The sequence below is a fragment of the Centropristis striata genome, chromosome 1, assembly GCF_030273125.1.
Source record: "Centropristis striata isolate RG_2023a ecotype Rhode Island chromosome 1, C.striata_1.0, whole genome shotgun sequence".
Classification (NCBI taxonomy): Eukaryota; Metazoa; Chordata; class Actinopteri; order Perciformes; family Serranidae; genus Centropristis; species Centropristis striata.
The window spans coordinates 8,116,133-8,139,195 of NC_081517.1; the positions used below are offsets into that span (position 1 = coordinate 8,116,133).

At 37.6% G+C, this 23,063-nt stretch overlaps 1 protein-coding gene across 1 annotated transcript; it reads right to left on the bottom strand.

The window, feature by feature from the left end:
- Window positions 1-9,115: 9,115 nt before the first annotated feature.
- On the bottom strand, window positions 9,116-12,763 carry rtn4rl2a (reticulon 4 receptor-like 2 a). The gene is made up of 4 exons (XM_059359195.1): window positions 12,638-12,763; window positions 11,861-12,087; window positions 11,174-11,407; window positions 9,116-11,034 (listed from the first exon to the last, which is right to left on the bottom strand). Exons 1-4 carry the CDS (start codon window positions 12,693-12,695, stop codon window positions 10,180-10,182), a joined length of 1,374 nt encoding a protein of 457 aa, XP_059215178.1. The 5' UTR covers window positions 12,696-12,763; the 3' UTR covers window positions 9,116-10,179.
- Window positions 12,764-23,063: the final 10,300 nt, after the last annotated feature.

Below are 23,063 nucleotides of genomic sequence, written 5' to 3' on the forward strand. Positions count from 1 at the left end.
TAATAATAATAATAATAATAATAATAATAATAATAATAATAATGGCTTTTTTCCTGAATAATAACGAGCAAAATCTTTTTCCAATGCATTATTTGTGCTTTCCTGAATAACGGATACTGCTGTAATTAGATAATACGTGGTTAGAACAGACCTGGTTACCCTGAAATTAGAAATCAATACAACCGTAGTGCTTTTATTTTGAAGGCGATTTACGTATGTGCGTGCATGCATACGCGCCTGCACAGAAATGCGTTCCACAACGAACACTGTGTTAGGTTGTTGTTACTTACCTTCAAAGCTTTTTTGCGGTCAGTCAGTCTCCACACACTTCCTGGTGCTTGTATTTACTAAGTGTTATGGTATAAATGTGTTGGACCCACCTTCAAAATAAAAGCAAACATGTAGCTTTCAAAATAAGAGCACATGGGTGTGTTAGCAGAGTCCACCACAGAATTAAAACAATAAAACATAAAAGCACACTTATTTTCCTTTACAATATTTCATTCATATATCCAATGATTAAGATGGAATAGTGGCATTAGCGAGAGGCACTAAATTTAGGCTTTTAGGGCAAAAAGTCTCAGAAAAACCTGTGGGAAAAACTGCTTCTAACGCTTGTTTTGCAGTTGGGTGTCAGTTTTTATACTTTCTAAAATGCTGATTGATATTTACACTTGCACCATCCAGTGGACAAATAACCCTTTACCCCTAGCTGCTGAAAAAAATCCTGTAGGAAACATTGAGTTTACTGCATAACATACATTATCTATTTTGTTTTTGTGGTTTGAATTTATGTTGTGTTTCAAATAAACGGAAAAGTGAGAGTTTTTGCTATTTTTTACTGCTATATTTGACTTACTCCACATAAGTATAACATGTATTCTTACCAGTAGCAGGTCAAAACCACATCATTTATTGCATTTTATCAAGATTTGAAACTAATATTGAGCAGAATTAACTTCAGAGTTTTGGTCTGGCCCTCCACAGCCTTTACAGTATCTCATTTGTTGTTAAAACACTTTGTAATTAGACATAGTTTGTCTTCTCTGTCCCCCTCTAACCTTTTCTCAAAAGGAAAACCTAGAAGCATCACTGGAAGGGAAGTGACACATCTTTGGTTCACTGTGAATGAGTGATAGAGGTCCATGAATCAGAGGAGCTTGCCAGATCATGCTGGAGGTTACACTTACAGATAGACAAAGTGTTGAAATGTAAGGAGGAGAGCAAAGGACATGACGTCAGGGGCGATTTGTGCAAAAGCTACGTGTGAAGAAGCCTGGTGCCAAAATAAAACAAATGTCAGATTTGTGATATAGAAGTCTGACAGGATGCAAATTCAACTCACTCCAACACATGAAAGGACGAAAAACATGCAAATTGCGTATGTGCATAAGAGAGTGAGAAAACGTGTGCACGGCTGTGAACGTATGTGTTGGTTTGTGTTTGTGTGAGCGGAGAAAGAGACAGAAAGAGAGAGGGATGGGGGCCCAGCAGGTGGAGGCAAGTTGTGACAAAGTAGTGACGCACTTGAATGAGCTCGCAGCAACCAGCAACCAGCAACCAGCCCCCTCCCCATCCATCTCTGCTGCTCTCCTCACAAATAAACAGGGAATCATTAATATTCATCTATTCAACATACTGTAGCTCTCCACAGAAAGGTCCACATCCCGCCCCCGACTCCGTCTGACGCTTGAGTGACAGGAACGCCGTCCAGTGGAATCCACGCGCTCCGTATGAAGTCGATGAAGAAGGTGCGTCATGGAATTTTTCTGCCACACAAAAGCTCGGAGACCAATTGGAAAGAGAAGGATGAGCTGTCTGATGTGCTTGTTTCATCCTTATATAGGCATGACAAGCTGTGATTCCTCCGAGTGAGCTCCGAGCCACATAATGTCATCTGTGTGTGTGTGAGAGTGTTTCCAGTCTGTGACTTTTTTTGAATAACAGCTTTTCAGTTTGCTTGTTTTCTGTTTGCTTAGTAAAGTCTGATAGAGAAAAACTGTCAGACAAAGTCAAATTTGCACTCAAGTACCGATTTGAATCCCATTGTACAGTATAAAAATATTTTTTGTTGAAGGTTCATGCCTCCCTTACTAAACTGTGCAACTATTTATCTTCCTTTGCATACTAAATAATTTAGTTTGCATATTGGCACCCACAATTAATTCATTCTCTCTCTCTCTCTCTCTCTCCCCAGCAGACGTCTGTGGAGTGATGTGGCAGCCGCAGGGTTAACCGTTCCTTTTTCCTTTTAGTTAAATGCACTTGACAACACACATCCACTACATTTTACACTATGCACATCCTACACTACTGATAATACTGACGTCCACATCCCACTTGTAACATTTGGTCTGTTTTTCTGTTGTTTTCAGTTAAATAAACAAAGATGTTAACCTTCAAAACAATGCAATTCTGTTTACAGTTTTCTTTTTTTCTGTTTGCTTAGTAAAAAATATTTTTTTTTGAAGGTCAATGCCTCTCCTACTAAACTGCACAACTATTTATCTTCTTTTGCATACTAAATAATTTAGTTTGAACTCAAATTAATTATTTACTGATGAGCTCATCTTACAGTAAAAATCAGCAAAAATATTTAAAAAAATGTAGCTGCAGAACAGCAGAGCTGTTACAGACAGTAGCTGTGGACAAACCAGGAGGCAACCTCCAGGTCTGAGCAGGGAGGCAAACCAGGAAGTGCCTTAAACTGCATTCTACCGAAAATTCCAGCAGGGGGCACTAAGTGTGGCTGCAAAAGCATTTTGGTCCATTCATTTCAATACAAAATGACAAAGCTTCTCACTTGATTTATTACCTCAGAAATGTTTTTTACACTTGCAGACTGGTGCAAACTGGACGCTGAGGGGTTAACGTCTTCTGCTCTGACTGCAGCTGGGAGAGACTGCTGCAGGAGGACTGGGCCGCTTTTGAGTGCTTTGGGACAGCGCCTGCTACTCGTTAAGAAGAGTAACGAAACTCCAAAAGTCTCCAATAACACCAGAAAAAGTTGCGAGATTTGTTGCAAGTCACTTTTTTTAAAAAGTCTACCTGCGGCCCGCGGGCCAATTGTGGCCCTTGTGATGATATTTTGTGTCCCCCACCTTGATATGAATATGAATAAGAGTTTAATATGAATGGCACTTTATCGTGTTGTGTGTGGAAGGTCCCTTTAATTACTTTTTTTGGTAATTTTGTGTCTTTTTTTTTTGGTAATTTTGTGGGGTTTTTTTTATAATTTTGTGTCTTTTTTTAATACTTGTGTGTCTTTTTTGTCATTTTGTGTCTTTTTTTGGTAATTTTGTGTGTTTTTCGGTAATTTTGTGTCTTTTTCAAATATTTTGTGTCTTTTTCAAATATTTTGTGTCTTTTTTGGTAATTATGTGTCTTTCTTTGCTCATTTTGTTTCTTCTTTAAGTAATTTATTCAGTTTTGTCATTTTGAGTCTTGTTCGGGTCATTTGTGGGTCATTTTGTGTCTTTTTTGTATCATTTTGTGTCTTTTTAAAATAATTGTGTCTGTTTGGGGCATTTTGTTTTTTTCTTTAAGTAATTTAGATTTTTCTGTCATCTTGTGTCTTTTTTGGTAATTTTGTGGCTTTTTTTGGGTAATTTTGTGTCTTTTTTAAATAATTTTGTGTCTTTTTTTGGTCATTTTGATACTGCCTCCAGCGGCCCCCAGGTAATTTGAGTTTGAGACCCCTGCTATAGAGGGTCTGAATAGTCACTAAATATAGCAATAAAGTCTCTAAGATGGCAACACTGCTTGCAGTGTCGGTCTGTTGTCACATTAACTCCACTGGTTAGCCGCTACTAAAGTACCTGTATGGGAACAGAGGCCGAGGGGAACTAACTAGTGGGTGGAGCCAAAACACTCAGCCGCTTTACAAAAAGTACTCAAAAAGTACTCGGTAGAAACAGGCCTCATGTGTATGTTTTTGAGGGCCAGAAAAGTACATAGAGTAGATGTCATTATTCATGACTTTACAGTTGGAAAAGGTTTAGTGTTGATATATTTCAGATAAATCCTTATTTTATGTGTATTTTATTGGTGTTGTTTTCCTTTACGTTAGTGTTATGTACTACTGGTTACTGTAGCAACAAACGTGAAAAGATTCTGTTTTAGCGGGTTTGCTGGTCTCTAGGCCTTAGATGCTCTTTTTTTTATTCTATTCCTCTTTGATTTCTTAATTTTATCCATGTATGCAATCACGTTTTATTCAAATCAAATATTGTAGCAATATTTTAATCATTCCTGAACTTTGACTTGTTTTTGTACAATGTCTGTCCTAACTTTAAACCTCTAGAGTCTTATAGGGCTATTTTGTCCCTTTTTTTTAATCCTTTTCATGTCTTTTTGTGTCTTTGTAAGTCATTTTGTGTCTTTTGTGTCTTTTTTGTGTCTTTTTTTGGTAATTTTGTGTCTATTGTTGTCTTTTTTAGTTATATTCTGAAGAATCTCATCATACACACACCGGCAGTAGCCCCCGTGGCCCTTTCAGAATTTCCCCAGAGGAAATTTTCTAAGATTCATTATTATTACTGAATCACTAGTTGGTGTTATCTCTTTTTAATTACATGCTCTCAGCATATTCTAGCAGCAGGTGTTGTTTCTGTCATCGGAGCCCTGACAGGGTCACTGTTCCTCCTGAAGTGGATGAATAATAGTGAAGTTTACTCTCATTCTGCTTTGTTTTCATCTCCACGCTTCCTGTTCTCCATTTGTCTCAGCTCAGTAGTTTCACAGTTGAGAAAGCTGGAGAGCTGCCTGGAGGACTTACACAATAGCAGCATGTGTGTGTGTGTGTGTTTTGATTGCTTTGGGTGTTTGACTGGACAGTCGCCAAGACATAGAATGAAACGCCCACACACACATACACACACACAAGCACACACACACACACACAAGCACATCTTGTTAAGTCAAGTATGAATTTATTATTTCTTTATGCTGCCTCTTTCAATCACATATTTCTTTCTTTTACAGTAAAAATAAATAAGAAATAAATATCTGTCATTAAGAATTATACATCTCTGTCTCGGATACAAAACACAGAACGTGCACATTGAACAAAGTGAACACTGCAAAAAACAAGATAAAAACACTAAATCTGAGCGAAATGATCTTGTTGAATGGACAGATAATTTCAATAAGAAATAACTCTTAAAATAAAAAAGAAATGAACTCTTAACTCTCTTAACTCTCCTAACTGCTTATCTAATTATAAGTATTATTAATAATAAATAATAATAATAATCCATTTTATTTATAAGCGCCTTTCAAAACACCCAAGGTCACTTTACAAAAAAGCATAAAATAATTTATTATTATGTGCTTATTTAATTGTCTTATTGTTTAAAGACTTCTTTTTAGGATTGACATTGTGAGCTTTTTAATACTTTTCAAGTTATTCAACTGTTGAATATGGTGAGTTTTTACCTAAAATATTGACTCCAATTGAGAGTTTTAGTTGAATACACTACAAAAAGGTGTGTCTAAAAACAAGATAAAAACACTAAATCTGAGGGAAATGATCTTGCTGCATGGACAGATAACTTCAATAAGAAATTAACTTTTAAAACAAGATCAATTAAAGCTGCAAGCAGCGATGAACTGGCCCGAGCAGAGTGACCTGATGATTATTTGTTTCTTACCAAGATTTAAAAAAACTTTAGATTTAAAAGTGTTAGATAATGTATCTTGTTTTGAGAGTTAATCTCTTATTTTAAGCATTCAACATGCTTATTTTTAGATTTAATAATCTTAATTTAAGAAATCTTGTCAAGTGAAATTATCTGTCCATGCAGCAAGATCATTTCCCTCAGATTTAGTATTTTTATCTTGTTTTTAGACAGTTTTTTTGCAGTGTACAGGGAATTTGTTAATGCTGAGATTGCAAAATTAAGAGAAATGTGAATCTGAGAGAGCAGCGGATGCAGTGTGAGAAAAAAGGGAGGAGGAAGTGACCATATATGGGCATGCACTTTCTTTTTGAGCAGTGTTTTATTAATCCCTCCCCTCCCTTCAAAGCATCCACATGTCCTTGTAGGAAGCCAGAGACTGTAGGTGTGCTGATGTACAGCAACTCCTTCTTCTTCTTCTCTTCTCTTATTTGCACACGTTTTTCCTAAAGCTTCCTCCATTCCTTTAAGGCTGGAGATAGCATAAAAGGTCCCCAGCTCCACCAGAGGTGACTAGGGCAAGGCCAGATGTAGTAGGAGTGAACGAGTAGGAGGCAGCGTTACAGAGGTACACACACACTCTCACATCCTCTCACAAAGACAGTTAGCCTTGCTTCAAAAGAGACAACCTCACACTGTCTTTTCCTCTCCTTCTGCTTCAGAGAACTACAGACTTCTTTCAGACTTTCTATCAATGGAGGTCTCGATTAGGAATGATTCAGGGAGATATTGGCTGACAGCTGGGGGCTCAGTCTCTTGTTGAGTTTTGTGGAGAAGGTCAAACTGAACACTGGTGCTCTTCAGTGACGACCAAAGTACCGATTATACCATTTGTTTCCTTGTTCACTGCAACAACAAAAAAAGGGTGCCTAAGATCAAGTAAAAGCACTAAATCTGAGGGAAATGATCTTGCTGCATGGACAGATAGGGGGGGTTATAATTCTTTTGTGTTTTTTGTGTTCAAAATGTTGATCCAGTAAGTCAAAATCAAATTAATAATCAGGTCATATAGGTGAGATTACACTGAACTGTGCACTAAATCTGAGGGATGATCTTGCTGCATGGACAGATAATTTCACTTGACAAGATTTCTTTGATTAAGATTGTTAAATCTAGAAATAAGCATGTTCAACACTTAAAATAAGAAAAAATAACTCTTAAAGGAACACTCCACCTTTTTTTCATATTAAAACATGTTATTCGGTCAAGTAAGACGAGTTGATACAGAGCTCTTGCGTCTCAATGCGTGTGTCTCAATTTTTTCTTATTTTAAGTGTTGAACATGCTTATTTCTAGATTCAACAATCTTAATCAAAGAAATCTTGTCAAGTGAAATTATCTGTCCATGCAGCAAGATCATTTCCCTCAGATTTAGTGCACAGTTCAGTGTAATCTCACCTATATGACCTGATTATTAATTTCATTTTGATTTACTGGATCAACATTTTGAACACAAAAAACACAAAAGAATTATATAAAAAAAAAAAAACATAAAAACACACAAAAAGTAAAAAAAAAAAATTACAAAAACCACACATAAAAATTACAAAAAACACACATAAAAACAAACAAAAAAAAACAAACACCAAAAACACACATAAAAACACACACAAAAACACATAAAACATTCCAAAAAAACACACACATAAAAAAAACCCACACACACACAAAAAACACAAAAGAATTATAAAAAATACACATAAAAAACACAAAAAAGTTACTAGACTTAACAATCTTAATTTAATAAATCTTGTCAAGGGAAATTATCTGTCCATGCAGCAAGATCATTTCCCTCAGATTTAGTGCTTTTACTTGATCTTAGGCACCCTTTTTTTGTTGTTGCAGTGAACAAGGAAACAAATGGTATAATCGGTACTTTGGTCGTCACTGAAGAGCACCAGTGTTCAGTTTGACCTTCTCCACAAAACTCAACAAGAGACTGAGCCCCCCAGCTGTCAGCCAATATCTCCCTGAATCATTCCTAATCGAGACCTCCATTGATAGAAAGTCTGAAAGAAGTCTGTAGTTCTCTGAAGCAGAAGGAGAGGAAAAGACAGTGTGAGGTTGTCTCTTTTGAAGCAAGGCTAACTGTCTTTGTGAGAGGATGTGAGAGTGTGTGTGTTTGATTTTTAAGCCTGTCTGCATGTCTGTCAGTCTGAATTTGTCTCCAGATTCTCTCGTTGCTCTCTTCGCGTATTTACAAATCGTCCAGTTTGCACCTCGTCTGTCCATCTGGCGTCGCCCACCGATGAGTCAGAGGAGTGACAAACCTACTGACGTATTTGTCTTTTGCAGAGGTGCCAGCTTGTGAATCCATTCATCTTTTTTTTTTTTTATCTGGACACACACAGAGACAGACAGATGTCCATCACAGCCAGAGACATTCTGAGCGCCTCGACTTGTGACATCACAGCCACGTGGTCGACCCTTTAAGTCCATTTTAGTCTCTCGGTTTAGTCTCACAGCACCAATCTGCTACTTTTTATGTTGGTGGATTTTTGTTTTGTTGTTTGCTTTTGAATTAAACATGCAGAGAACCTTAAGCCTTTATCAGGCGAAGAACTATATTTGGTAACTTCAGTGGATAACAAAATGGGGTTGAGAAAAAAGTTGCAGATTTACTAAATTAAAGTGGCAAAGCTACAAGAAAAATAGTTGCCGATTTAAGAGATTTAAAGTGGCAAATCTGTGTGAAAAAAGTTGAGAAAAAAGTTGCAGATTTACGAGAAAAAAGTGGAAAAAGAGCCTTTTTTAAATTTTTTTCTTTAAATCTCATAAATCTGTGCATTTTTTTTCTCCTAGATTTGCCACTTTAATCTCGTAAACTTTTTTTCTCAAAATATTACCCCCCTCCCCCGGGTCCGTATGTTTGTTTTTTTTACACATTCTGGCTGTATGTAATATCCTCCAATATTCTCTAGGGTTGAAATTTGGAATTTGCAAGTATTTAGAAGTGTCAGATAATAATGATTTCACCATTGTGTCTTTTTAGTGGTCATTTTTACATCTATTTTTGGTCAGTTTGTGTCTTTTTTTGGTCAATTTGTGTCTTTTCTTTGTCAATTTGTGTCTTTTTAGTGGTCATTCTTACATCTATTTTTGGTAACTTTGTGTCTTTTTTGATAATTTTGTGTCTTTTTTTGTCAATTTTGTGTATTTTTTCTGTCATTTTTATATCTACAGTAATGGAAACTTGATATAAACCAAAATCATTATGAATAAAACCATGGAAAATGTCTAGATATCAACAAGATAAATGATTTAACACTTCTAAATCTAAAGTTGTTTTTTTTTTTATCTTGGTAAGAACCAAATAATTTGCAGTGTTCTGATAAACAGCACAGATAAGAAAAAAATATGTATTTTTGTTTCATTGAGATGAACCATCCCTTTAAATCTTAAATATCGCCCCAAAGAAAAGCATGATCCAGGAAATATTCAATGTATAATTTTATATCAAGATCTTCATCAGCATTCAAATCAACAATCTTTTACACAGTATATCATCAATATGTCACAGAAAGACATCCAAATACCAAATCTCTGGCTTCCTGACAGGAAGAATCGTTCCCTGTGGTTGTCCAGAAGGAAACCACGTTGACAGAAAATGCAAATGAGGATGAACGGAACAACTACCGATGAATGAATTTATTACTTTTCACCTGCACGTTGCTTGCTGCTTCTAGTGCCAGCACTGTCCTGTCTGTCTTCCCACTGCCTCTTCTTATTGCTGCACGAACTGCTGCTCCTCCTTCCTCTTCTATCTTCCTCTTTCTAATCCTGTTTTGCAGAAATACCTCCCTCTACTCCCTGTCACTTTCCTTTCCACTGTTCCCTTCTCAGTGACTTCTTCTTTTCCTCCCTTTTCGGTTTCACAGCTTCACAGTATATCGTCTCCTCTCTCTATGTTCTGTCCCATAGAAGTCCCTTTTCTATGCTTTCTCTTCTGCATGAAGATGGAAGTGATCACAGATATCACAAAAATACAGCCTATTATTTACACAACACTTTAAGTGGTTACAGTATTGTCATTACTGTGCACTGATTCTAACAGTAATCATAGTATTTGTAGCAACCAGTGAATCGGATGCACTTTGTAGCGATATATCTAAAGTCGAGGTGACAAAAATTGACAACATCATTCACAACTGCTATCAAATTGCAAACTGATATTAGCGACGGACTCACTCAGCCCTCGTAGCCCTCCCTGATTGCAGGGAATCCTAACCATACAGTGTGAGACACAGAAAGCCACACCTGTAGAGTATTTTAAATGTGTATGATGTTAGCTGAAGAACTCTTATCAGCCCTGAAAAGTGTTAAGCCCTGTAAGGTTTTAGATTAAGAATCTAACCGTGTAACCCCCTATCTCCCTGGCTGCGCCTTTGAGGATCAGCAGGCAGACAGCAAAACGGGCAAAGGGGGTGTAGAGTCTAACAGGTGGTCGTCGCAGCCTTTAAAACAGGCCGGAAGGCGACAACAGGGGTGTTAAGAGTCACGTTCAGCCGAATATAAGGTGGAGGCAGAGGCTGAAAGTAGAGAGGGTTAGTAGTGTGAGAGTAGAGGAGGAGGAGGACGAGGGAGAGGAGGAAGATGGAGGCAAGTCGAAGTCAGATGGACAATCGAGCTCGAAGCACCGAACGGTGAGACCTGAGTCCTCGTTGCCGTAGTTGGCCCAGTATTCTTCTGCGTCGAGTTTCGGCAGCGCCAGCTCCTCCTCCCCCAGCTCGTACTTGACTACGGAGGTTGTTGTGGATGGGCCTTTCCCGTACAAACCGGCTTTCACGGTTTCCGACGCTTTCTCAAAGAGACCCTTGGTGGACGACTGGGGCTTGTTTTTGTGGAACCACCAGCGTGTCTTGGTGCTGAAGGTGGTGGTGGTGGAGCCGGCGATGGAGCCGGGGTCGGGCAGCGGGCACAGGGCGAAGTCCATCTCGCGGAGGAAGCGGAGGTCCTGGTTGCGGCGGGTGGACGGGGAGGAGCAGATCACCTCGGAAGAAGAGACACGCGCCTCACGGAACCACTCCCACAGGGCGCGGGCCTCGCAGCCGCATGACCATGGGTTGCCGTTGAGGCGGAGGAACTCGATGCCCTGGGTGTCCCTCAGGGTCTGGCTGGGCAGCTCGGCCAGAGAGTTGTTGAAGAGGAACAGCATGGTGAGGCGGCCCAGGTCGCGGAAGGCGCGGCGGTTCACCTGGCGGATGCGGTTGTCGTGCAGGAGGAGGCGGTCCAGGTTGACCAGGCCGCGGAACACGTTCTCCGACAGTGTGCGGATACGGTTGCCATGCAGGAAAAGCTGGCTCAGGTTGATGAGGTCAGAGAAGATGTCGTCCTGCAGGAAGTGGATGTTATTCTCCTGAGGAAGAGAATAAAAGAAGAGGAGGAGAGAGTTAGTTAGCAGGAAAGGAAAAGACACTGGTGATATTTACTGTGGGTGGGTGGCTGCATGTGTTTGTCATGTGTCAGTTATCTGCATGCACGTGTAGCACCCCTACCTGCAGATAGAGGAACTGCAGGCTGTACAGCTTGTGGAAGAGGTCGTGGGGCAGAGCAGTGAGCTTGCAGCGGTGCATGTGGAGGCTCTGGAGCTTCTCCAGGCCGCGGAAGGCTCCTCCTTCCAGCCTGTGGAGACTCGGGTTGTCCCCCAGGTCCAACTCCTCCAAGTCCCTCAGCTCACTGAAAGCCCCAGCTTCAATCCACGTGATGTTGTTAGCAAACAGCCACAGGACCTGATGCAAGAAAAGAACCAGTTATGCATCAAATAGTGTATTTTATATGTGAAATATTTACATTTATATTTAGTCATTTAGCTTTTATCCAAAGCGACTTATAGGAAGAATAAAAGCAAACAATCAAGGAATAGTGCAATAAGAGCTATTAGTGCATCAATAAGTGCTAGTGAGGATTCTTTAACCCTCTGGAGTCTACAAAAGCACCAAAGCATGGCTTCTTCATCACAGGTAGAGAGGGAAGCCCCTGCAAAAATGATTTTGCCTGAATAAATGTAATTTCTATAACTGAATTGAATTTTTAAAAAAAAGGTATTTCGTAAATTTTCGTGGAACTGGTAGTGTGTTCCACCAGAAAGAAAGAGAATATTTCAAAAACAAAAGCTGAAATGTCATTTTCTCTATTCCGAAAGTCTCCTTTCTGCAAAATCTGATGTCCAAACTCCTTCTTACCTGAGTCCCGAAGCCAAAAGAGCCAACTCTAAGCTCCGTGATCCGGTTGTTCTGGAGGAATACGCGCTGAGACTCGTAGGGCACTCCGACCGGGACGGCGGTGAAGTTCTGCGCCTGGCAGCTCACAGTCATGGGCGTCGGGTAGCACACGCACAGGTGCGGGCACGCCGACGCCGGACTTGGCTTGCCGAGGACCAGCCACACCACCAGCCAGAGGGAGAGACCGCCTGGAGGAGAGGAGGAGAGAAGGAGAAGGAGGTAAGCGTGAGGTGTCCGAAATGCTGAAATCAGCAGTTTGCATCCATCACAGCAGCACACTGAGCCCAAACTAGTTCATATTTGGGCTTATTTCACTTCTACTTTAGTTGTTTTTGCATCTAGAATAGCAGGATGAACACTTTAAAGCTTTATATTTACAATAAATCAGGTTTAAAGGAGCATTTGAGCAATGAGCACCGTAAATTACGCACAGAGTTATCACAAAAGTGTCCAAACATGGTGCCATTTTCTCATCTTTGCTTCAAAGTTCTTGTTATACTCCACTTCACAGTCTAAAATCTCACTATTATAAGTTATAAAATAAGCAATTTACTGGCAAAACTTAAGAGTTTGCTTTAAATATTGTATCATCCATGCAACAATGTGTCCATGTTCCATTTAAACATAGACTATAAAACGTTTTCTTGGATTAAAAACTTAGAAAACTGATGCACAAGTAGTAAAAAAGCAGCTCTAAGTCTTTCCATGTATCCAAAAAAGCAGAAAAGACAAACTTACTTTTGCAGTTGCGCATGATGGAGCATCGTCGGCTCCGAGAAATCGTCGGGGTGTCCATTCTGAACCAAAGCCCAAAAGCGAGTTAGCCTTAGAGGAAGTAAAGCCTGCTATCTCCGCTGATGCTCTGGTTCCCGAGTCGGAGCGACTGAGAGTGTGCCGGTTGATGGCTACCACCGTCCCATATATACTCAAGCATCCCGTTATTGCCTACGGCAGTGGGCACCGAGGAATCTCCTACGTCACCGATCCGGGGTCATGAATGAGTGAGGGCGGTAAGAAACGGAAAGGGGAGGGGCCGACCGCAGGGGAATCTCTTGGAGAGCTTGTACGCGCGTAAAAAGACTGGTTGGAGATGTGCGCGCAGAGTCTGAGAGGAGGAGACTGGCTCGACGCACATTGAAACACAAGAGGGAGGGAGGGAGAAAGTAGAAACTGTGATGGGAGGGAGGGATGGAGGGAGGGGGGGAGGCACGGTGCCCGGTAATGATGACTGGGCTCTGTGGAGGAGCGGAGAACGGGTAGGAGAAGAGCGCACAGCTCGTTTCCAGAGACTGTTATGGTCTGCTTCCGGCGCGCTGCAGCCAGACAGAGAAATACAGAAAAGGGCCGAGCTGCTTCTGCCTGAGGAAAAAAAAAAGAGGATGCCCCCGAATTATGATTCAAAGCACCAGAGAGGCCTCGGTGCCAAAAGGAGTCACTTAAAGAAACAAGAAGCGATTAAGGAATGTTGTAAGTGGAAGGTTAAATATGACATGCTGCAATCATTTGTTTGGACCATTAATAATATCTCTCTGGAGTCTGCAAAAGCGCCAAAGCATGGCTTCTTCATCACATCCAGACGTAAAAACACAAAAAGACACAAAAAGGCAAAACATGACCAAAAAAGACACAAAATGACCAAAAAAGACACAAAAAGACACAAATGACCAAAAAAGACACAAAGGACACACAAAAAAGACACAAAATGACTTACAAAGACATGAAAAGGATTAAAAAAGGGACAAAATAGCCCTATAAGACTCCAGAGGGTTAAATATGACATACATGCTACAATCATTTGTTTGGACCATTAACCCTCTGGAGTCTACAAAAGCTTGCAACCTTTGTTCACATTTGAAACATTTCAAATTCTTTACTGAGCATGATAGTGTTATGAAAGTTAAAAAAAATAATTCAAAATCACATTTTATGTTGGACTAAATGACTAAAAAAGACACAAAATGACAAAAAAAGACACAAAATGATTAAGAAAAGACACAAAATGACACAAAATGACAAAAAAAGACACAAAATAACTAAAAAAAGACACAAAATGATTAAGAAAAGACACAAAATAACTAAAAAAGACACAACAACGGACAAAAAATGACAGTAAAAAAAGTTTTTAAAAATAAAATTTTATGTTGGACTAAAGGACTAAAAAAGACACAAAATGACTTAAAAAAGACAAAATGACCAATAGAGACACAAAATGACCAAAAAAACACACAAAATCACAAAAAAAAAGACACAAAATGACATGAAAAGGATTAAAAAATGCAAAACGTAATTAATGATGAATTAATGATGGAGATATTTTTCCGGACATTAAACAGATTCATTCATAAGAGTGAATGGGGCTCGTTACAAGCAGTTCTTCTGTTTTTATTACACAGGTTCAGATATCATTAATTAGGTTGATGGATGGTAATGAGGCCGTTAAGCAGAAAGACAGTAAAACACAGCAGATGCCTTCACATGCAGCCACTTTAAGTCTGTGTCAGTGTGTGTCTGTGCCTCAAGCTGTCGCTGCTTGTGTTAAAGCTTCAGCATGACAAACATATAGTGTGATAAATATAACTGGCTTTGGCTTTTCATTGATCGGATCATTTATAGATGGAGTCAATGGGCTGAGTCAAGCGCCAGCCAGGTGATGTTAACTCAATGGAGTCTTGGACTATTTTGTCCATTTTTGAAAACCTTTTCATGTCTTTTTGTGTCTTTTTTTGTAATTTTGTGTCTTTTTTTTGTCATTTTGTGTCTTTTTTGTAATTTTGTGTCTTTTTTGGTCATTTTGTGTCTTTTTTCTAGTCATTTTGTGTCTTTTTGTGTCTTTTTTGGTCATTTTGTGTCTGTTGTTGTGTCTCTTTTTAGTTATTTTGTGTCTATTTTGTCATTTTGTGTATTTTTGGTGTATTTTTTGGCCATTTTGTGTCTTTTTTGTCATTTTGTGTCTTTTTTCTTGTCATTTTGTGTCTTTTTTTGTCATTTTGTGTCTGTTGTTGTGTCCTTTTTTAGTTAGTGTCTTTTTTGTCATTTTGTGTCTTTTTTCTTGTCATTTTGTGTCTTTTTTTGTCATTTTGTGTCTGTTGTTGTGTCCTTTTTTAGCTAGTGTCTTTTTTGTCATTTTGTATCTTTTTTTGGTCATTTTGTGTCTTTTTTTGACGCCATGAGGAAGTCATGCTCCGGCGCTTTCGTGGACTCCAGATGGTTAACTGATTTAAGATGCTTTAGATTGTGAAATTTTTGTGATATATCGATATATTTTTAAATGTGATATGGAGTTAGGCAATATCGCATATATAGCATATATATGATTTTATGTTGATTTTATGATTTTTAGTTTTTATTTGTATAAGTGCATATTTTACTTTGTGCAGGCAGTACATTTTACATTTTGTTAAATTTATTTTTATCCTATTTTTAATTTATTTTATCTTATTGCATTTTACTGTTCTATTGTTTACTACATCTCTTTGTATTGTGTTATCTATTTATTATTGTGCAGCACTTTGGAAACACTTTGTGTTTGCTGAAATTGTGCTATATAAATAAAGTGGATTGGATATTGATATAGATAAAACATGGTCTCTCATGTCCTGTAATAGTTTTATAGAGATCCAAGTTGGGGGGGGGGGGGGGGGGGGGGGTCCCTTTTTTTTCCTTCTATTTATTTAATTATCATTATTATTATTATTATTATTATTATTATTATTATTAATAATAATAATAAAACTACTTGTGACATGTCATATTTGACATTTTCTCTCAGTTTGTGATAAAAAATATCAGGATATATCAATATTCAGCCTAAATATATATATGGGGATATGACTTTTGGTCCATATCGCCCAGCCCTACATACATTATTAATGCAATATGAATCACAGCAGTTTTCCCAAAATGATCTCCTGCTACTGGCAGCAGATCATCTCATCTGTTTACTGTCTTTAATTGAATGTAGGTCAGAAACGGTTTTGCAGATCATTGCATTCTGTTATTTATTGTGTTTTTCCACAGTGTCCCAGCTACTTTAATATGGGATATACAGAATCATCTCAATATATTAGAATATGATGGAAAAGTCCATTTCCAAGTATTGAGTCATATAGATGTTCATACTTTTACATTTACATATTAAACATACTTTTTAAAATGGGTCTTTTGTAACATTCAAATTTTGAGGTAAAAGTCATAATTATGAGATTAGAGTTGAAATTATGAGATAAAAGTCAAAATTATGACATAAAAAGTTGTGATTTTGTGATAAAAAGTTTAAATAATGAAATAAAAAAAGGTCATAATTATAAGATAAAAAAGTTGAAATTTTGAGATTAAAAAATTCATAAAATAAAAAGTCAATTATGAAGTTATGAAGTCATAGAGATGGACACACTATTCAGAGACCAACATTTACATATTAAACAGACTTTTTAAAATTGGTCTTTTGTAATATTAACATTTTTTTGAGACACTGAATTTTAGGTCTTTATTAAATGTCAGCCATAATCATTATAATTAGAAGAAATTAAATAAATGAAGACATGAAATGTTTCATTCTGTGTGTAATGGATCTATATAATGTGTTATTTCATTTTTTTAATCGAATTAGTGACATAAATAAACTCTTATATGATATTATAATGCATGGGTCTCAAACTTGTGGCCCTCGTGACAATATTTTGTGGCCCCCACCTTGATATGAGATTTTAATGTGAGAATGGCACTTTACCGTGTTGTGTGTGGAAGGTCCCTTTAATTACTTTTTTTGGTAATTTTGTGTCTTTTTTTTAATGATTGTGTTTCTTTTTTGGTAATTCTGTGTCTTTTTTGGTCATTTTGTGAATTTGTGTAGTCGTTCTGTGTATTTTATTGTAATTTTGTGTCTTTTTGTGTCTTTTTTTGGTCATTTTGTGTCTTTTTTTAGTCTTTTTTGTATTTTTTGGTCATTGTGTGTCTTTTTTAAGTAATTTAGTTTTTTTCTGTCATTTTGTGTCTTTTTGTAGTAATTTTGTGTCTTTTTTTTGGTCATTTTGATACTGCCTCCAGCGGCCCCCAGGTAATTTGAGTTTGAGACCCCTGATCTAATGTAATGAGATGCTCCTGTATTATTCACAAATATGTATTATTATTATTATCGCTATTACATGTATTTTCTGATAATATATAATAAATTGAAATATGTATGCCATGTTTCTAATTCATCATATTATTAAGCTTATATGATGTTAGTCTAAACAAAAAAACTTATAATGGAAAACAAACTGAAATATTTAATATGAAGGAATGTTTCAAGATTTGAAATACAAATGTCACTATTATAGCATTATTACAAAAGAATATAAAGAAAATAATATATAAATATAATAAAGAAAATATAAATATAAAGAAATAAAGAAAATGTAGAAATTACAATAAGAATATGAAAAAGATAATAAACAAACAAAACAACTACATTAGTTCTACTTGCAGGTGCATTGTATTGCTTTGTATTACATCATATGTGTTTTTATCTTTGTGGTCACTCTGTATATCTGTATATTGTATATTTTTCTGCCAGCCAGTGATTAATAGTCTTCTTGCTCTACATTAATAAAAGAAAAAGCATTTTTTTTCCAATTTGTGCATTTATGAAAGATGAAAAGAAGCCGCAGACAGATATTAGGGCCTTGCATTACAAAGGAGATCCTTACAGGATACAAAGTAAACATCATATTCTGAATAGGACGGAAACATTTACAACTCAAGAGTTTGATGCAGCTTTAAAGATGACGTCAGCTTTTAAGATCCGTGCAGAACAGTGCTCTGCTAAGTACTTGTTAGATGTCCTGTTTCCTTTAGTCTAATGCATGAGCCACTTTGCTTCATCTGATCATTGATTAGTTGGTTTTGAAGGCTCCGTCTCTGTAACATTTTGTACAAATGCTTGCGTAAAGACCTTTTGCTGTATGAAGAGACACTACAGGGATAAAAGTGCAGCTTCAAGAACATGTTTTCTTTCATAATAGTATATTTATTTGTCTTTTTTGTTCATTTGGTGTCACTTTGGTGTACATTTTTTTGTCTTTTTTTGGTCATTTTGTGACCAAAAGAAGATGTAAAAAGACATAAAAAGACACAAAATGAACAAAAAAAAAGACAGAAAAGACACAAAAAAAACACAAAAAGACGTAAAATGACCAAAAAAGAAACAAAAGACGTAAAATCACAAAAAAGACATAAAAAGACCAAAAAAATACCAAAAAAAGACATAAAAGGTCCTTGGTCCCAACAGCAAGTGCATAGTATTTTGTGGGTCATTTTTATATCTTTTTGGGTAATTTTGTGGGTTGTTTTGGTCATTTTTTGTTCATTTTGTGTCACTTTTGTAATTTTTTTTGTCTTTTTTGGTCATTTTGTGACCAAAAGAAGATGTAAAAAGACACAAAAAGACACAAAATGAGCAAAAAAGACAAAAAATTTACAAAAGTGACACAAAATGAAAAAAAAAATTACCAAAACAACCCACAACATTACCAAGAGAGACAAAATGACCAAAAAAGAAACAAAATACGTAAAATGACCAAAATAGAAACAAAAGACATAAAATCACAAAAAAGACATAAAAAGACTTAAAAGACATAAAATCACAAAAAAGACCTAAAAAGAAAAAAAAAAATACAAAAAAAATTACCAAAAAAGACACAAAAGACGTAAAATCACAAAAAATACCAAAAAAGAAACAATAGACGTAAAATCACCAAAAAAAGACAAAAAAAGACAAAAAGTTACCATAAAAATGACTAAAAAAGAAACAAAAGACGTAAAATCACAAAAAAGACAAAAAAAGACAAAAAACAACACACACACAAAAACACCAAAAAAAGACACAAAAAGACAAAAAATTACCCCCAAAAAATCACCAAAACACATAAAAGTGGGGGGTGTTTTATAGTCTTCCCTTCACAGCTTTGTGATCACATTAACACTTACACAATTATTATTAATAATAATAATAATAATAATAAAATGAAAATGAATGTCGATTGCTGCTCAGAACAGGAGCCATAAACAACACAAGTGAACCCATTCATAGTAACACACAGCCGGATCAACAGATGAGTAAACCAGGGAAGAAACAGTCACATGTAACACACACACACACACACACACACACACACACACACACGGAGCCAACTGAGCCACAGGCTTCATAAACAAATGAGTAAGTGAGGGGCTCCATTACTGGCTCTGTGTTGCTGTTCCCTCACACCTCCTGCTTCGTCCTTATCTGGACGTTTTTTTTGCTCCCACCGGCCATCCGGGACCAACACCTCACAGGCCTCCCCTTCACACACACCCACAGCACCAGCTGTGCAAATGTGTGTGTCCATACACGTGCGTTTTTTCATGCTGAAGCTGGAACTTTGTCTAAATGCCACCAGCGAGTGTCAGTCAATCTGTGTTGTGTTGTCACCCACACAGCGGCTCTGTGTTACTGTGTAGGCTCCGTCTCATCAATGAGTGTGATCATCATCATGGCCACCTTGTGTTTGTGTGTTTGTGTGTGTGTGTGTGTGTGTGTGTGTGTGTGTAATCCCCACACAGAAACAAACCGAGGCTTCCCCGGCTCACACCCACTCCTGCACATCTGCCAGCCGCTCTCCGTCCATCTGCCTTTATCTGTCTGTCTGTCTGCACCTCTCTGGTCCGCTGCTAGTTACCGAGTGACGACTGAGTCACTGCAGCGACCTGCAGGGGTCTTATCTTAGAGCAGGGGTCTCAAACTCGCGGCCCACGGGCCAATTGTGGCCCTCGTGATGATATTTTGTGGCCCCCACCTTGATATGAAAGTTTAATGTGAGTTTTATATGAATGGCACTTTACCGTGTTGTGTGTGGAAGGTCCCTTTAATTACTTTTTTTTGGTAATTCTGTCTTTTTTTGTAATTCTGTGTCTTTTTTGGTCATTTTGTGTGTTTTTTTGTGTATTTTTTGGGTCATTTTGTGAAAGTTTTTTATGAAAGTTTAATGTGAGTTTTATATGAATGGCACTTTAACGTGTTGTGTGTGGAAGGTCCCTTTAATTACTTTTTTTTTTTTTAATAATTTTGTGTCTTTTTGGTAATTCTGTGTCTTTTTTTAAATTTTGTGTGTTTTTTGGTAATTTTGTGTCTTTTTTGTGTAATTTTGTGTCTTTTTGTGTCTTTTTAAAATAATTGTGTCTTTTTTGGTAATTCTCTGTATTTTTGGTCATTTTGATACTGCCTCCAGCGGCCCCCAGGGAATGTGAGTTTGAGACCCCTGTCTTAGATAAACAGGTGCATTTCAATTAGCCCCCTCATTGTGTCCTGTCCAGTGTGACGTCAGCAGCGAGGCTGACGGGATGCTGTAGTAGAGGTGTGTCTGTTGCCACGGTAACGGCCCTCTGTTCTCTGGCCTGTGTTGAAGCTATTAAATATAGGTAATATCTTTCTGTTATTGAGCTGAAGCCCCCTTTTGCACAATTCACACTGGCTTACAAACATCCAGCCTTTCTTTATTAACATCCTGCAGCGCTGTCGGTTTAATAAGGACACTCTGGGAGGCAGGACGCCTTTTACATCTCATTAGTGAAACACAAAAAAAAAAACCACAGCACAACTTGTGTTTGTGTCCCATTGGGTGACGCTAATGAGGATGTGGGAGAAAGAACAGGAGGATGAGCACACATGGACACAACAGGAAAAGACACAGATAGTTGAGAGACAGACAGCGTAGAGTCACGCACATGAAGACTGAGACAAAGTGACTGAGGTGACTCAGTGTGTCTTGTTGTGATGTAGGAAACTATCTAACATGTCTCATCTGCACGGCCCCGTCTCTCTCACAGAGGCAGCAGCATCTTTCACACCCAGTCCAATTGTCAACGTGCTATTCTTCAGCGTCTTGCCTCACCTCCCCTCTCCTACATCGTCTATTCTCTTTGTCTTCCAGCGCTCCCTCCCTTTTTGCCTGTGTGTTTCATTCGTTCTGTCCCTTGGCGTCACCACTTCCGCTTCACCATATACTGCTGCTTTCTTTCCACACACTGGCACACAGTCTGCAGCAGCACAATGGCTACAGGAGTGAAATATAATTAGTTTTTTCTTCTTATAAGGCAAGGCAAGTTATCAGGCTTTTGGGGAGGACGTCATCCCTTTTGTGTTTTTAGGGCCACGGGGCAATCGCATCGAGCACTGGTCCCTACAGCTATTGCTGTAGGGACCAGTGCTGCACTATTGTTATACTGTGGATTTTTTCTTCTTCCTTCTTTTCCCGGACACAATTTCGTCCCGCACAATTATATATCAAAACGTGTGCTATTACTTTTCTCTACGGAATATGAATTTTTCGCGACTTTGCATTGAAGTGAATGGGACGGCCGGAAACAAATGAGTGAAAAAGAACAATAATTGGAGATTTTTAAACGTCTACTTCTCCGGCATAATTTCACCTAGAGACTCCATTTGAACTTTAAACAGTAGACACAAGTCTTGTGTATCGGTGTATAAATCCACATTTCGATAGGTCATATCGTTTTTTTATCAATCCCTGTTCAATGACCATGATAATTTTTGGAGAAATTCTGAGATTATAATGGGTGTGTATTGCACGGAATGTTCGTGTCACAGTGTGTGACATCATTGCCAGAGTGTAGAGGGAGAGAAAAAATTGTCAAAAAATAAATTAGAAAACTGCACACCAGGCCGCAAATTCCACTCTACAGAAATAATTTATACATAGAAACGTAGGAAAATTAGTCTTCTCCCTCACAATCCTCTGGTAAAGCTGTCAGAGTTATAGTTTGGGCGTAGGACGCACAGATGATCCACCAACACGCACCAACAGCCTCATTGGCTCCCATATTAAAAACGCAGGAAGATTTCTGAAAAAGGGAGATGTAACAGTTTTTTTAGATCGCTCTAACAAAGCTATTTTTTCATTTTTCTAAAAATAAAAACATATGTCGATGTTCAGGAAGAACTCAGGATGCTTAAAATGAAGTCGGATCAATGATAGGTATTATGGTTTTGCCAAAAAATATTTCTGTTCGAGGCCAGAAATTCCAGTCAGTCCACCTCTGGCTGCTGTCACTGTGCTAGAAGATTCCACAGCTGTTAATTCTGTTGATTGCTCTGCTCTGATTGGTCGACCCCAACACCTTTGATGCTTTGATGTGATTACAGTTACAGATACACGCACACACACACACATGCGTGAGTAAGCGCGCATTCTCCAGATACACGTGCTTCACACACACACAAACACACACACAGGTAAATTTATGTGTTTTTAGTTACACATAAACACACACACACACACAAATGCGTGCATAAGTGCGCACACTCCTCCAGATACACATGTTACACATGTTATTATTATTGTTTTATTTTATATTTTTTATTATGTGCTTATTTAATTATTATTTGTTTAAAGACTTCTTTTACTTCTCATGTAAAATCTATGAGAACCAATATATCTTCCAAGCCACTCAGAAGGTCTACATTATCAAAATCTACATTATCTGGATGAAAGAATCATTTGAAGCTATTGAGAATATCACTAGATGATTATTTGATCCAATAGATATGTTCATTTTGGACATGTATTTACATAATTTCCAACTCATTCATTCAGGTCATATGTGTGGTACATATATTCTGAAAAATGAATAACATGCATGAATTTAATTGAACTTTATTAGCTTCCTCGTATTATTTATTACATTTCCAACCACAAAAATGTGATCAGTTCCAGTGAGCCTTCCTAATGAGCACCTTCACCACAGACACTTTACAGTTTCCCTTCACTAATTACACATTTCTTCTTTCTCATATGTCTTTGTCTAGTGTTGGATCTTGAAAATGACTCGTTCTGGTCAGATTTTGGTAAACTTTTAGTATGTTATTAAGGACATCTAATACTACAAGAAAAAAGGCTGAGAATCCTTTTGTTAGAATTTTTTTAGGGTTAGGTGTTTTTTTTTATATATGCACCCGCCTATTATATTCTGCAGTTATACAGTATATTCTGAAATACCACCCTCTGCAGATTGGATGTGTTTAGTTTAATTACAACAAACTAACTGGTGCACTTTGTTGTAATTTGATTATACACAATACTTATTCACAAGACTGATTTTTTTAAGTATGCAGCATGTAACCACG